Source organism: Phaseolus vulgaris, chromosome 2 (genome assembly GCF_051622355.1).
Source record: "Phaseolus vulgaris cultivar YP4 chromosome 2, ASM5162235v1, whole genome shotgun sequence".
NCBI classification, from domain to species: domain Eukaryota; kingdom Viridiplantae; phylum Streptophyta; class Magnoliopsida; order Fabales; family Fabaceae; genus Phaseolus; species Phaseolus vulgaris.
In genome coordinates, this window is record NC_143499.1 from 38,219,372 (window position 1) to 38,236,563 (window position 17,192).

General features: G+C 28.3%; 1 protein-coding gene across 2 annotated transcripts; it reads left to right on the forward strand.

The window, feature by feature from the left end:
* Positions 1-4,135, forward strand: LOC137811863 (ABC transporter G family member 1). Of its 2 annotated transcripts, XM_068613720.2 has the most exons (8): positions 1-360; positions 1,712-1,791; positions 1,907-2,377; positions 2,475-2,561; positions 2,634-2,759; positions 2,850-3,044; positions 3,129-3,218; positions 3,370-4,135. In XM_068613720.2, the coding sequence occupies exons 1-8, from the start codon at positions 21-23 to the stop codon at positions 3,955-3,957; spliced, it is 1,977 nt and encodes a 658-aa protein (XP_068469821.1). In that variant the 5' UTR covers positions 1-20; the 3' UTR covers positions 3,958-4,135. The 2 variants fall into 2 exon arrangements, with proteins under 2 accessions (XP_068469821.1, XP_068469819.1); XM_068613718.2 differs by having other exon boundaries at positions 2,475-2,759; positions 3,370-4,100.
* The last annotated feature ends 13,057 nt before the right edge of the window (positions 4,136-17,192 follow it).

A 17,192-nucleotide genomic window follows, 5' to 3' on the forward strand; every position in this document is an offset into this window, starting at 1 on the left:
ACAGCAGCTTTTACACGATAATGCAAGGAAAACCAGATCCCTCCGCCACCTACCCTCTGTCATATACACAATCAAACATGATATTGATGGAAACCCCCAATTGTAGTCCTGCTCCTTTGATTATGCAGTCCAACCATGAGTTTGTTGCCACTGTTGAGGAAGAAAGAAACACAAGTACTAAGAGAAAGGAAGAAAGGATCTTCCTGACATGGGAAGATTTGCAGGTCACAGTTCCAAATGGAAGGAAAGGTAGGAAAGCAATTCTTAAGGGTCTAACTGGTTATGCCAAACCAGGGCAACTCTTGGCAGTAATGGGTCCTTCTGGCTGTGGCAAATCCACACTTCTTGATGCTTTAGCAGGTAAATGCATATTAATTCTATTTTCTTTGTACAATTGGAATATCATTGGATCCTCATATCATTGGTAAATGCATACTATTAATGTCAGCTACTGTTAAATTTATGGATATTATCACTTCCATGTAGTATCACTGATACTACATTCGTGAAGCATGTTAACATGTAGGTTCGTTGTTATGTTTTGGTTTTACAAGTTCTACAATTCCTAAACCTCATGAATGTATTTTGTATTTATATAAAAGTTGAAATATGTCTCATTTAATTTTTACTGATAAAAAAAATATGTAAAGTGTTGGTGAAACATTAAAAGACTGCATAAAACTGAGTTTTTTTTTAAGGAGATAGAGTGAAGATTTAACAATATAGACATATTATCATCTCTAATTCAAATATTTTATCCATTTTATATATATATATATATATATATATATATATATTACTCAATTATTTTATTGAATTCCTAACAAAAATAACATCAATAAAAATATAAAAAATAATCATAGTTGAATTATAATAATATAAAATGAAGGTGATAATAATAATAATAATAACATTAGAATAATTTCATAAATTTATAATTGAGTTTTAATTTGAAGTGTATTAGCTTTAATATTAACTCAATTTTCAATAATATACTAATTAACAACTATAAATATATTTTATTCTTTAAAGTGTGCATCATTATATTTTAGAAAAGTTAAATCCTTCTAAATAACTTTTACGTGGTAGATATTTGAGGAAGTAATACTCGTTTTTTTTAATAAAGTTTAGTTTAATCCATTTCTACCGGACAATTTTTTGGACTGTTAATTAATAAAAAAATACATTTATAAAATATAATTTCAAAATATTAACAATATATATCAATACTCTTCAACCACTTGTGTAAAATATTAACTAGTTGTTTTCGTTTGGAAAGAAGCTTGTTCATTCATTTATGTAACAAACCTACGAGAAGGTTAAAATAAACAATTACTCTATAGTTTTACACAATTCGATTATTTTTATACAGTTTATTTTTTGAACCTTCTTCTCCATAGCTAAACGTATTTGAAAATTATTTTTAATGGCTACTATTTCAATAATTGAAACCATATGAAATTATTAAATTTTACGAAAATAAAATTAAACTTAGTTTAATGGTCTGGACCAAAACCTAAAAGTTAGAATATTAAGAAAATAGTAAAAATATGTTAGCACTCATGACTATGTGGTAAATTTAATATTATTTTATCTCTACTTCCTCTCATTCTCTTTAGAATTATAAGAATTTGAAAACAAACTATTTTCAAAGCATCATTTTGATAGAAAAAATGTGGAGGTTTAGTTTATCCTTGTGAAAAATCTGCAGGGAGACTGGTTTCAAGCTCAAAGCAAACAGGGAAAATTCTAATTAATGGCCATAAACATGCACTGGCTTATGGAACATCTGTAAGTGAAATCCCTCAAAGGCTTTTGTTTGAAGAAAAGGCAAGAACATCCCAGGAACCACTATTTGAAGGAAATTCAATCTCATTAATCTCTTTTTCTTACCTTGTGAAACCAGGCATATGTAACACATGATGATGCTGTTGTATCAACATTGACAGTAGGAGAAGCAGTGTACTATTCAGCTCATCTCCAATTTCCAGACTCAATGTCCAACAGAGAGAAGAAGGAGAGAGTAGACTTTACAATCAGACAAATGGGTTTACAAGAGAGCACAGACACAAGGATTAAAGGGAAGGGTTCTAAAGGCCTTAGTGAGGGGCAAAAGAGGAGACTAGCCATTTGTATTGAGATTCTTACAAGCCCCAAACTTCTCCTTCTTGATGAACCAACTAGTGGCCTAGACAGTGCAGCTTCCTACTATGTCATGAGCCGAATTGCAAGCCTAAAGATAAGAGATGGCATCGAAAGGACAATTGTTGCATCCATCCATCAGCCTAGTAGTGAAGTTTTTGAGCTATTTGATCATCTTTGTCTTCTGTCTTCAGGCGAAACAATATATTTTGGCACCACTTCTGCTGCAACCGAGGTTAGTAGCTGAATTAGTCATAAACGTTGTATATAATTAAGAACAAATTCATTTGAGATAATAAATTGTAATTAATTGTATTCTTGATTGAATGTAGTTCTTTGCTTCAAATGGCTTTCCTTGTCCATCTCTCCACAACCCTTCTGATCATTTCTTGAGGATCATAAACAAGGATTTCGTACTGGTGAGAACATTAAGATGCCAATGCTTTAGAGCTGGCAACAAAACCTTGTTGATTAATCTTTATTATTTTCAGGGTGATAAAGAACGCTTCCACGTAATAGTACCCAAAGAAGAAGCAGTGGATACCCTTGTGAAGTTTTATAACTCTTCTGAAATTAGTAACCAAGTTCAGAAAGAAGTAGCAGCAATAGGTGAAAGTGTAAGTATAATATAACATATTGCCCGGGTGAACTAAGCCAATTAGAACAAGGATTTTATACATGAAGGACTAACTTTTTGATGAATTTAGGAATATGGTTTCATGGGGAGCAGCAAAACACAAACTGCATTTCTTACTCAGTGTCGCGTTCTTCTGAGAAGATCTTCAGTGCACTTGTTTCGTGATGTAACCAATTATTGGTTGCGTCTAGCTATGTTTACTGTAGCAGGTATTAGTATGGGAACTATATTCTATGACGTTGGTTCAAGTAATTCATCTATACAGGTAAAGTAGATAAAGTGCTTCAGAGTATGGCATTTAAAGCATAACATATATAATAATAATTTCTTTTCTTCATGCATATTTCAGGCTAGAGGGGCACTGGTCTCTTTTGTTGCTACAGTCCTAACTTACATAAACCTTCTTGGTGGATTCCCTCCATTTGTGGAACAAATGAAGGTAAAAAGGCCATTCAAAATGCAATTATCAACATGCACATGCTTGTTCCAACCACTCTATAATCCAAACTAGATTAGGATTGAAGAATAGCTTTGATAAAAGAAGAAAAAAAAATGTGATTATTCCTAACATGGTTTTGTTTCTGATTCAGGTATTTCAACGTGAGAGATTGAATGGGCACTATGGTGTTGCTGCTTTTGTCATTAGCCACACGCTATCACCGATTCCATATATGGTACTGATGTCAGTGATTCCTGGAGTGATCACTTATTACCTTTCTGGGCTTCATGCAGGACTTGAACGTTGCATCTACTTTTCTAGTGTATTACTTGCATGTATACTGTGGGTTGAGAGCCTGATGATGGTTGTTTCAAGTATCTTCCCAAATCCCAACACTGGCATCACAGTCTCCGGTGGAATTATGGGAGTGATGATTTTAACTGGTGGATTCTTTCGCCTTCCAAATGATCTTCCAAAACCATTTTGGAAATACCCTATGTACTATGTTTCCTTCCACAAATATGCCTTCCAAGGATTGTTCAAGAATGAATTCATTGGTCTGAAGTTGACTAGTGATCGAGATGGAGCTACCTACATAAGTGATAAGGAAATACTAACAAAGACATGGCAAGTGGAAACGAGTCACTCCAAATGGGTTGATCTTGCTATCTTAATGGGAATAATTGTTTCATATAGACTTATGTTCTTGGCAATCACTAAGAGTAAGGAGAGAAGATAAAGAGCTAATTAATTGCTCAAAACTTAGGTCTTTGGACTTTTAAAAGCTCTCCACATAGTCTTATACTATAGAATTATTGTCTATGTTATTTTAGAGAGAAAATGTTCAATATATGAATAATACTTAATGCGATACAATTAATATAGCAGTTGAGTGTGAAACTTAAAAACTTTAACCTACACTATTTTGTTATTCTTTTACTAATGTAATTTCACTTATTAATTATTAAAATAGGTAAATTTAAAAAGAAATATTAAAATAAATAAGTTGGGCCAATCTGTAGTTATCTTATGAAATTGCACACGAAAATAGCAAAACACACTACGGGTTACAAAATTGATATAAAATTAAATAATTATTAAGAAGTGGATTTTAAGTCTAACTCAACCTTATAAAATCAGGTTTGCACCCACTTATATACTATGAAATGTTCTAATTTCTAGTCGATGTGGGATCTCCATCACGTCGAAGTTACAAACTCGTGTGTATGACTATATATTATGGATGGTCCGATAACAGTCCGATAGCGAGTGGCTTGATAAGGCCAACAAACAATCGTTCGGATAGGCTCAAAATGGCTCTGATACCATATTAAGAAGTGAACTTTAAGTCTAAGGTGAGGTTTGCACCCACTTATATATCTTCGATTCTATATTCATTTTATTTATTTAATATTTATATTATTAAACCTTAAATCCAATATATCAATTTCATCTCTGTCAAAAAAAAAAATTAGCTTAATTAATGAAAAATTAAAATTAAAAAAATGTATGCAAAATTTATAATTTATTTTCCAAAATTTAAGAACTGAAATTATAAAAAAAGATAAAATAAAATAAGAATATGTATTCGAAATAAGAAAGGTCAAAATTATAATTTAGCTAAATGTTTTAAAGTTTCAAATTAACTAAGGAGTACTGGTTGTTCTTTCACTTCCATATGTTCTTGTGTTATTCCATGGCAGTTACTTCCTCGGCCTCACAATGTTATGCAAAGATCAAATTGTCTCTATTATTTTTTAAAATTTCTAAAATGCACTTGAACTGTATTTATTTTCTTGCATTCTGAATTATGGAATCCAAAAAAATTTTGGATTGGCACTTCCAGTAAAATTTCAGATCCACCAATCCATAATTCAAAATATGCATTTCACATTTAAAAATCCATCATTCAAAAAAAAACATTCTGGATTCACCAATCCGTGACATAAATATGTATTCTGGATTCAGAAATTCATAATTAAAAAAAAAAAAAAAAAAAAAACATTTTTGATCCCCCAATCCGTAACAAAATTAGGTTTTCGGATTCAGCAATCCAGAAATCAAGAATTTATGCAAAATTTGCTTCCAAAACACCCCCTCATCTCGAAAAAAAATGATTCAGTTTTGGATTAATGAATCCATAGCACACTCCCAGATCCCGATTTCCGGTAACCACGGTGCCATTTTTCAAATAAAAGGTCAAGGCAAGTTTTGGAATTTAAAAAATTGTGGGGGTGCAGGAAGAAGAAGCCTCAGCCCATTAATCATTTGCACCGTGGATCCAAGCCCGTTCTTGGACTGGGCTTTAGGGCTTATTATGACACGACTAGGTTCGGCCCATATTGATGGTTTCTGAGCTCAATTATTGTTTGTTGGTCCATGTTATTATTTTCGCTTTAGTTAGATAACAAAAATCTAAGGTGGTGCACAAAATAAAATTCAAAGTATTTTAAAATTTTGTAGATATTATAATTTCATGTCGTAAATGTCCCACTCATATTCTAATTCAAAAATAATAATAAAAACATAAAACGATACCAAAATTAAAATAGTTGTTTAGTTAAACCAAATTTTACAATCAAATATTTTGTTTATGTAAAATCAAATACTTTTCTAGGTAATTAACTTGACTATGAATCTCTTATAAAAATCAATTAGTATTTCTAATTATAAAAATAAATAAATTTACCAAATCTCCTAAGTTTTATTGAAACCAATTATTTTATTAGTAGTCGTAAGTTTGTTGAACATTTCTTTTGATTAAATATGTTTATTAAAACCTTTAATCAGATAATGTTATTTCCCTTTTGTACAATATATTTTATTTTACAACCCATTGTAAGTGTATTGTTATGTTATTTTAAATTTACCTTTCCCTCTCACTTCCATGTACTGTAGGTTTGTATTTTATTTTTTTTTTGTATGTTTCATTTTTAAGTTGAAAAATACGTACATGTCTGTATTTTAAATTTATGTTTCCTACTTCCATGTACTGTATGAATGTAACCCATGAACTAACAACACCTAATGTTGTTTTGCTTTGTAGATTAGTAGCAAGCATCAAAAGATAAGGCTTACATTATTTTAATAAATGACAATATTAACATAAATTTTATAAGTGGTTCCACGAAATTAAATTGAAATATATAATCATTTTAGATTAATTATATTATAGTTTGAGTAAACTAAATCAAAATGATTTTTTTTAATGGTTCTAATCATCATTCATGCATAGTTCGTTGCATTAATTAAGTTTGGTGATGAGCCAACAAATTTCTTAATTTAATAATGTCTTTAACTAGTATAACTAATGATATGGTGCATGCATGCTAGAAATATTTGGACTAATAATTATACTATATATGTCTGTTGGTTGTGAGTCAAAATAAGAGCCACAAGAGGTATAGAAAACAAAGAAGATGGAAATTTAAAGGAGAAAGTTAAAAATGAAAAATACACATATATATATATATATAGACACATCAGAAAATATTCTTATTACACGATGAGACTATCCCGACTAAAATAAACACACACACGAAAACACAACATACAATAAATGAAAATAGGTAACTTAAATTTAAATATAATCTACTTGAAAAATGATAGGTATTTTTGTTACTTCATGTAAATTAAGTTCATGTTGTGTTAGGGAATAGAGGTTTTCATTTTCATTTCAAGTCTTTTTCTTTCACAAATAAAAATTAAACACATAAAAAGGTTTATGCTAACTAATTCACACCTTTTTTTTAACTAATTAATTTATACTCTTGATTTTCAGTTGTTGATAATTAATCATGTTCTTATCTAAAAAATAGTAATAATGTATAAGAGTTCTCTTTTTATTTGTCTTTATAGGTGACATCTTATTCATATTTTTTTTATATAAAACTCTTGTGTTAAGCATTATTATAAAACTTGACATCTCATTTAGACGGACACATCAAGTAACAACAATTATCTACCATCACATGAAAAAAGTATTATAAAAAAAAAATACAAGAAAATATGGAGGGACTAGACCAAAACTCATATATTAAATAAAACGGTACATAGGTAATATATACCTATTAAAAAAGAACTCTAAGAAAATACTAGATAGAAGCCTATAATATCAATAAAAATAGCCTCTATGAATAAAGCCTAAGTTAGCAAGTTTATCAGCATATGCATTCCCTTTACGAAAAATGTGAGAAATCTTAAACCTAATTTTCCCACAGTAGTTAAGACAAGTTTTCCACCTATTACAAAGCATTCAAGGAATATTAGTCCTAACCGTAAATGCATCACAAACCAAGGTAGAATCACATTCAGTCATAAACTAGTAAGATGAATCTTTTGAGCTTGTTTAATAGCATGTATAACTCCATAAAACTCAGTTATTAAAGTAGTCTGAACATCAAGGAAAGTAGAGAAACCACCAATAAATTTCCCCATACTCTCACGGAAAATACCACCATAAGTAGCAAAACCAGGAGAATCCCTAGCAGCACCATCAGTGCTTATTTTAACCTAACCTAAAGAAGGAAACTCCCATCAAACTAAAAAAGGAGAGATAGAATTTTACCACTACGAGTATTAATACCAAAAAAACTTAAGCACATTGAAATCAAACATATCCTTACGAATAGAATTTTTAGATGAATTATCCACTTGACAAATGATCAAAATATCCTATAGAAACATCAATTTTAACCTGAAATCTAACATAATTTCTCATACGTCATATCATCCAAATAGAAAAAATTATCACAGCATTTACTAATTTTTAAATAATCTTATTTTCATAGTTAAAAAATTTAAGCTCTTTTGAAATTTAATGTGTTAAATATTTGTTAATATTCCTTTCTTAATGGGAACATAAAAGTATAAAATGACTGAAAATTTGGAGTGTAAATTTTTCTGTCACTCCATATCATATTCTTTTAGTTTGAGACTACACTTAAAATGATATAGTTATTTTTAAATCTTGATTTGACAATTATTTATACAGTTAGATAGTTTTTTTAATTTATATACATCTTTCTTTCATAAGATTCTAAGAAAAATTTTAAAAACAAAGTTATAATAAAATTATGAGTTATGAAACATACAAATATATCATATCCGATTATTGATTCTAACAATATTTTCAAATAAGAAATTTGTTCATTTGAAGGTGTCTCTCAAAATACTTGATGAGTTGAAAGTGTCTCTCAAAATACTTGATGACGAAACAGATTTTCCTTTTACATTCATTTCATCTCATAATTTAATTTTTGTATCCATTTTATTTATATTTGTTTTAAATGTTTTTATTAATATAATTTATTATATCTGTCAATTATTTTCTTTTTTTTACATGATTTTTTTAGTACTTTCCTACGGTTTAACATCACAAATCTCATTATTCAAACTAAATAAATTAAATTAATGTGTTTTTTAGTTTAATAAAATTCAATCTATATGTATAGGTTGACGGGTAGATAGTTTAATTAATTCGAATGATATTTTCACTTTATTTTTCGTTCGTACTTCTAGTTTCAAAATACACGTTCTTCGATATTTTTCAATAAAAATATAAAAATAAAATTATTTTATAATATTTAAATAAATATAAATTTATTTTATAAACTGATTTTATTAAATTAAATTAAATTTAAAGTTCACTTATTTTTTTATACATATGATTATTAGTTATTATTTTTTTCAAGTTGAAATCACTACTATTAGTTAATTGACGCCCACTTGATTAACATTAACATTGTATAATTTATATTATTTTATCAGTTGGTATGCAGGTGACATGGTGCTTTCAACTGAGATCTCATATTGAAGCCTGCGTTGATTCTATTCTTGGACAGTGTTCATCTATGGAGACTCCAATAAAATGTCTACCAATCATTTTTCTTTTTTCTAGTACCATGTCTGGTCCCACTGCTTGTTTCTCTCTGACTTTAATCGACCAAATTAAAAGACTTTGATGTTAATCCTTTTCCTAACCATAGAAAGCAGAAGAAGAAACAAATTTTAAGTTCAATCAATGGTCACAAATAATTGATTTAGGTTTTTAACTTGCTAGCTACTATTCTATCTTCAAATTAATTTCAATTTTCTTAAGCAGATTTAAACATGTGGTCTTCAAAATAAGAAAGGCAGAAAATTCTTACTTTTGAAAGATTACTTTGTTTATTTAGATTAAACTGGTACAAAGTTAATTACATTATGTAATTAATTAATAATCATCTTTGCTCTTTGTCCCAAAAATACCAGTAGCTATAAAAACAGACTGGCCAGTGATAAAGACAGCATGTGACTAAGTCAAAATATATACACAAATTAATAGATAGATACACTGGACTCAATCTTCTTAAATAAATATTAAGTTTAAAATTTATAAATAAAAATAAAATCACACTTAAAATAAAATACTTTGCAAAAAAAAAAAAACTCACTAAAATTAGTGACTAATCAAATAAATAAATATCCATACCGACATGTTATTTAATAATAAAGTGTATGAGGAAGTACATGGATAAGTGATGAGTCTAATTGGTGTTTAAGTTGTCAATTCACTACTTGTGCTTAATTAATCTTCATTGTGTTTTCAATTACAGTTTCTTCCATTGATGGGGTCTTTGGTATTCAATTTCCCTTCAATTATGAAGCTCTAGGGTATGTTGTACCATTCAATCATCTATCTAGTCATTTGATAAGACATGTTCTTTTATCTATAAAACTCAAACTTCTAATATTTAAAAAAAAAAATCTGTATTTAATAAATCAACGAAATATTAATTTAAAATGAAAAATATTTTGACATTTGAAAATTACATTAACCACGTCTAAAATATGAAACCAAACATAATATGGTACTTTTCCCCTAAATATTTCTTCTTTTTTATCAATTAAATTTTGCAAATAAAAAGTCTATATGTATTAAATGTATTTATTAATTGAAAAATAACAAAAGAAAATAAATCATTTAAATATTAAAATTAATTAAACATTTTTAATTAATAATTTGTTATAAACCAAAGAATTAATACTTTGTAACAATACATACTTAAAGGGTTTTTTTAAAATATATTATATATGTTATGTTTTATGCTGGTGAGCTATTTCTTCTTATTTTTATCATTGTGAATAATTTGGTAATTTATCATTATTTGCCGGTTTTCTAATTTTCAATTGTCTCATTTAGACAAGATGTTCAGTATCTCTTTACTTGCAAGTTGAGAAAATAATTTAGATCTTTTTAGTAAAATTAATTATGATAGTGTAACTAGTAGACGATGGGTTAGTTTTTAGTTGATAAATTAGTTTTTAACTCATTTAGTTTATAAATTTGGAATTGATAAAATAACTATTGCCTTAAAAAAAATTAGTAAAACTAAATGATAAGCTAATTGGTGATGTAAATGAAATAAAAGGACATAATTATATAAGTTTACATGATAATTTAAATTTTTATTTTATAATTATGGAATTATAATTTTAGATTTTTTTTAAGTAATTATATTTTTATTCTTCTCTTTATTTTTTAAAAATTGTATATGTTTCTTTATTTGAATAAGTTCACCAAATGGATATTAATCAAATTTCATTTTTATTTATTTTATAAATTATTTTTTATTTATAAATTTAAACTACTATAGTATTAAGTTTTTTTATAATTTTCATAGTGTGTAATTTTCATATATAATCATAGAATGAAACACTCTTTGATTCAATTTGTAATGTTAATTTTTTTAATTCAAACTACATAAAAAAATTAAAAATTAATCTAGCAAATATTAAGAATAATGCAGAAATTAATTGTCTCGATGAAATTAAAAATACATATATAGTATTAGAGAAAGGAAATTAACGATAATAAGAAACATAATAAAATGATAATAATAAAAGACGATTAAATAAATTATAATTTAAATAAAATAGCTTGTAGCTTATAAGTTAAAAACTCTTAAAATAAATATTAAATACTTTTATATTAGTGAAATAAATTTATAAACTAATTAATAGGCCATAATCTAGTTAAATAAACTAATAGATAATTTATTAACCTTCTCAAACGCTCTGTCAATACTTACGTTGATATTTGTATTAATATTATATATAGAGAGAGATACACTCATTATTCAACGAGATAAGACACATTTAAAATTCATATTTCTCATTATATTCTAAAATAATATCTAAATTTAGACCCAAATCTTTATAAGATAATGTTATTTATATGGAAAAAAAATATATGCAATGCAGAAGTATTTAAAAATTAATAAAAAAAAACTCTAAATAAGATAACTATTATAATAGAGAAAGAAAGAAAAAGTATAAAAATATACTATATACACAATATTCTATAGTCTATAGATGACACTTAATCCGTGAATGAAGGAAAAAAACTGTTAGCTTTGGTATTGAAAAAGAAAATTACTTTTTTTAATTACAATTTATTATCTAGTCTTCCTCTTTCTTTAACATTTCCATTCTCAATTTTCTATCTCAAATTTAAATATCAAATTTAAAAGTTTAATTAATACAAATAATTGAACAATTAATTTCCTATTAAACTATCATAATTGGTCCTTATAATTGGTACTGTGAAGGTCAAAGTGGATGCAGAAAGTGTGATGTGGGTCAGTGACTCTGAATTCTAAGATCTCAATTATTGGGTGTTACCACTGTTTAAGCCTGTTTCTGTTCATATTCAATTTTCGTGGCCTCACTGTTCTTTTTTATGTATGTCAAGGTCATTGTATAGTACATACACTCTTTTTTAAAGAATAACGACTAATATAAAACTTAATAGATGTACAGAAGAAAAAGATAAACAAAAAAGTGATAGATATAATCACAAATAAATAAACATTTATAAATAATACAGAAACATATATATAATTGAATTATCAGTATGATTTTTATCAAATATTATATTATTCAATATATTAAAATTGATACTTCTTTTATATAAATAGAAGTTGACATAATATATATTTTCCACAACACTAGCGGATAACTTCTTCAAAACTATGTAAATCCTAAATAAGTGTTGACAGCATATTTAAATTCTTAAATTGCTACCATCATGTCAGCATAAGTACATACCCAATACTTAAAACTTTCTTATTTAACATTCTTGTGTTGCAGCATTGATAGTGCACAGATAGGCACCTGCTCATATATACTCCAGTAAATGGTAGACATTCACATTATTCTTCAAATCATAATTTTCTAATTATCAGAGATAGAAAAATATAATAAGATACCATCTGCAGTTAAACTATGACTCTATATTTTACGAGTTCTACTTTATATTTTACGAGTTCTACTTTGATATTTAATGCTCACATTACTCACTTAGGACTGCATGCAATAGTTTAAAGTGAGAAAACTGAAACATGCCGGAAAGTAATATCTATTTTCTTATTGCCAGAAACACTTTCTTCTACTCAAGGATTAAGTTGTTTCTACCATGGTGAAAGCTATCATGAATTCAAACTATTGGAATTATTATGAAACAGATTCTCTAACATCTCATTGTCTCAAAGGAGTAAAAAATATCTTATTAAGGATTTACCTCAAGCGGTGGAACAACACGAAATTGTCTTAACCTCAAACTCTCACAATAGAACTTCTCAAGCTTCCTCAAACCACTGAAATCAAGAACACAGTGTTGAGAATCATTCTGGAATCGTTAGGGCTAGACCTTCAAAAATAAAATTACACAACACACACCTCCATCAATATAACACACAGAAAAAAAGAAATTGAGATGGGACAAAACCTAGGGTTGAGTGTTCACAATCACAATCCCACAGTTTCATGGTCGCACATTCTCTCGATCGCGTTCTCACGGTCGCAGGCTCTCAACTTCTCCATCACGGTCGCGTTCTCACAGTCGCACACGTTCTCACACACTCTTCTCACGATCGCATGCTTTCTTGCGTTCTCAACACAGTGCTTAAGCTCGCACTCGAAAAGAGTTTTTATGCACGCACTGCTCAATGGCTTTGTTGAAAGCTTCAAAAAGTTTTTACTATTTTCTCCACGCACCCTGAGCAGTTTTCAAATAAATTAAAAATTATTTATTTGCGTAGGCTGAACCTTCACAATTTTATTATTTATTTAAATTTAATTTCAAAATAGATAACATGTGTTTAACCTTCAAATTTTTAAATTTGTATTATTATTTATATTTTCAATAGTGACCGTTTGACCAACGCAACCCTTTTTTTTATTTTTTTAAATTCTCTCACTTTTTTTTCGTAGTTAATTTTACTTTGAAAAATGTTTTATTAACACCCTCAGTCACTAACACAGACTTGACACCGCTTGCGTGGCATTAATTGACGCTGCTGACGTGACATTTGGTGAGGATGTGACACTAACTCTATATTATAATATATGACCCATAGCACACGCAAAACTGGTTACCCGTGTGTCTGTAAGTGGGTTACTTATGTGACGTTTATGACCACCCACTCTTCATGAAAAAAAAAATCAATTTTTTTAATAAGAACCATATATTACATTGGTTAGATGGCTTAACCGATGTAATAACCCTACTAGAACTACCCATCCACAGGTTCTCCACATATACTGGCTCACGCAAAACTGGTTACCCGTGTGTGTGTCTGTAAGTGGTTATCTATGTGACATTTATGATCACCCACTCTTCATGAAAAAAATCAGTTTTTTAATAAAAATCATATATTACATTAGTTAGATGACTTAACCGATGTAAAAATCATATATTACATCGGTTAGATAGCTTAACTGATGTAATAACCCTACCAGAGCTGGTTACCCAGCCATAGGTTCTGGCACACGCAAAACTGGTTACCCGTGTGTCTGTAAGTGGTTACCTATGTGACGTTTATGACCTACCCACTCTTTATGAAAAAAAAAATCAATTTTTTTTAATTTGGATCATATATTACATCGGTTAGATGACTTAACCGATGTAATATGGGTCATTCTGAGTAAAAAAAAATATTACATCGGTTGTTTCTAAGAACCAATGTAATATATTCTTTTTTTACCCTATTTTGAAGTTCGCGCTGCTCATTCGCGCGCAATATCACTTTGTCACGTTCGCAGCGTCAAATGTGTGTCATGTGCAGAGGGTGTCAATATATGGGGACTCTTTTACTTTTTGGCGTAGTGATTAGGTATAGGTAAAAGTTATTTCATTTCATAAAATCATTAAATAACAATTAATTTAGAGATAATAAATAATTAATCGTTATATTGATTAAGTTAGATAATGTTTTATAAACTAAAACACTACTAATATTTAAAATAGTTTCTATTGTTAATAAAAGTCTATAAATTAGTTTCTAAATTCATTGTTAAGTATCAAAGTTTTAGCGGCTAACAACTTTAAATTCTAAGTTAATATTTAATTAAATTATTGACTAATTTATAATTTAAAGTTATTAGTAATTAATATTTTGATAGCTAATATTAAATATCAATTTAAAAATTATTTTATAAATTTTTATTACTAATAAAAACTACTTTATATCTATCTACTTTAGTCAATATAATGACTAATTATTGTTGATCATTAAATTAATTGTTATTTAATAATTTTTTATTATAATTTAAGTAATAAGGAATTTAGTTCTTTAATTCTTAGGTAAGATGTTAATTAGTCAATTATGTATAAGTAATAAGAATAGACATTACGAGAACTTTATTCTCCTCAGTTATGGTTTATATTTGACTTAAATATGTTTAGTTGAGGTGTAAAGTAATTTTAAACATCAAAAGTAGCAAACAAAACATAATTAATTTCCTTATTATAAAATAATCACTTTTCTAAAAAAAAGTAAAACGAAAGGAACAGTGATAGAGAGAAAGAAACCCTAGTCCGGTGTTGAAAGGAAATAAATTAATTTAGTAAGAAGATATATCAATAATATAAATATAAAAGGAGAAAATAACGTATAAAGCTATGTTGAATAAACTTTCCACATCTCTACATTTACGTTTTTGGAAGGAACGAGTGTTTCAATAATGTCGGTGACCACTCAAACATTCATTACATTAAGAGTGTAAAGTGTTTTTTATTTTTTTATCTAATTATAAAATTGTTCTTAATCTTACAAAAACATAATAAACATGATTCTTAATTAACAGCTACGGAGAAAATTTAAAAGATAAAACTTACTAATGTTTGGCTAGAATATGATTCTGCTTTGGTTTGTATTGTGTTTACGGCTAGAACTAATGTTCCTTAGATGGATGTTTCGTAATCGATGAAATACTTGTCTTAATTACTGTGGGAAAATCATGTTTAGAGTTACTCATATTTTTTTTTGTAAAGGAAGTGCGTGTGCCGATAAGTAGACTAATTTATGATTTATTTATAGAGAATTTTTTTCATTGGTATAATAGGCTACCATCGAGTTGGTTCTTAGAATTATTTATGAATATATATAGTCTATCTATGCATCGTTTTTGTTAACATATGAGTTTTGGTCTAGTCCCCCATATTTTTGTATCACTTTTTTTCTAATATTTTTTTCATGTGATAACAAATTATTGTTATTACTTGAGGTATCAACATAGTCAAGTTGCATAGTGGTGCATAACAAGAAAGCTTTTATTTTAAAAAGAAAATAGTTAACATTTTGAAGACTTTCTTTGGATTAAGCTAGGAGAGTTATGTATAAGTATGCATGGAAGTATGTCTACTAGGAGTGATTAAGGTTGTTATTATGTATAAGGGTTTATTCATATTTATTCATTTTTTATTGTTGATAAAAAAATATTAAAAAAAAATCTTGTATTATTTTTTGTTCTTGTATAGATTAAAAGACTTCATCCTCTTCTCACTAATTTGGTTTCGATCTCATATTAATATGAGGTGCTGGTAGGTCTTGATCTTAATCTCAAGTAATGTATTTATAAAAAGTTCTATGATGCTCAAATTAACTTTTCAAAAGTAAAAAATAATAAATATTATAATAAATATGTATTTTAGTTTGATTGTTATTAATCTATTTATAGAGTGATGTTGGATTTCTATATCAATTCAACTTAAATTAACACGAATATTACGTTTAATTTTTGTAATTAGTTTAACTTGATTTAATTACCATAAAATATAAGATGTTGTTTTAGGTGACTATGTTATCGAGATCAGTTTCGAATGCTTTATGGTTAGATTTTTTTGGCCTTCCGTAGTACAACTTTGTTGACCTTGAACTAGCTCATGTAACTCAAGTGTTTTGACATCTTTGGAGCATTATTTCGAAAGGGTGGTCTTTGGGGAAGGAGAAAGGAAGGAAGACAATAAGAAAAGGTGGAAGAAGATCTGAAAATGATGAAAAAGATGAGTTTTTTTGTCAAGTTGTTTTCTGGCCTTACTATACCACCACACCTAAAGAAGTTGGTATAATTCTGAAAAAGTGGGGGAAAATAAAAGAATTGGAAGCTTGCAGCTGTATGGGGTAGGTGACCCCTTGGTTGACTCTTTTTTTTTGCTGGGAATAGATGCCATGGTCCCCCAACTCTGAATTGGTCACAATTTAAATGTGAATCTATGACTACATATAGAAAGGCATGGGAGGGTAGGATTAAATTGTACTTCAAAAATGCCCCAAATGTAAGACAGCTGGAGGACCTCATTCCTCCATTATTATTATATTAAGATTCACTTGTGTTGCTTCAATTTTGTTTTGTTTTCCCCCTAAGGTCACAATAGGTGTGCTCGATTTGGTGATGGTGGGTTTCGTTTTTATTAAATCATCAATGCTCTCACTCTCTTCCAATCATAGGCATGCACAATAATGTTCTCACACGTATTGTAGACCCCTTTCATAAATGCACTAGCCGTAGCCCATGACTCACACTGCCCTAAAATAATGACCTACACAAATCTCACATTGCACGCCACGCCGCAACCAAACACCTCAAATCAAATACAATACCAAATTAGTGTCCCTACTTACTCAATTTATATCAAATATTAAACAAAAT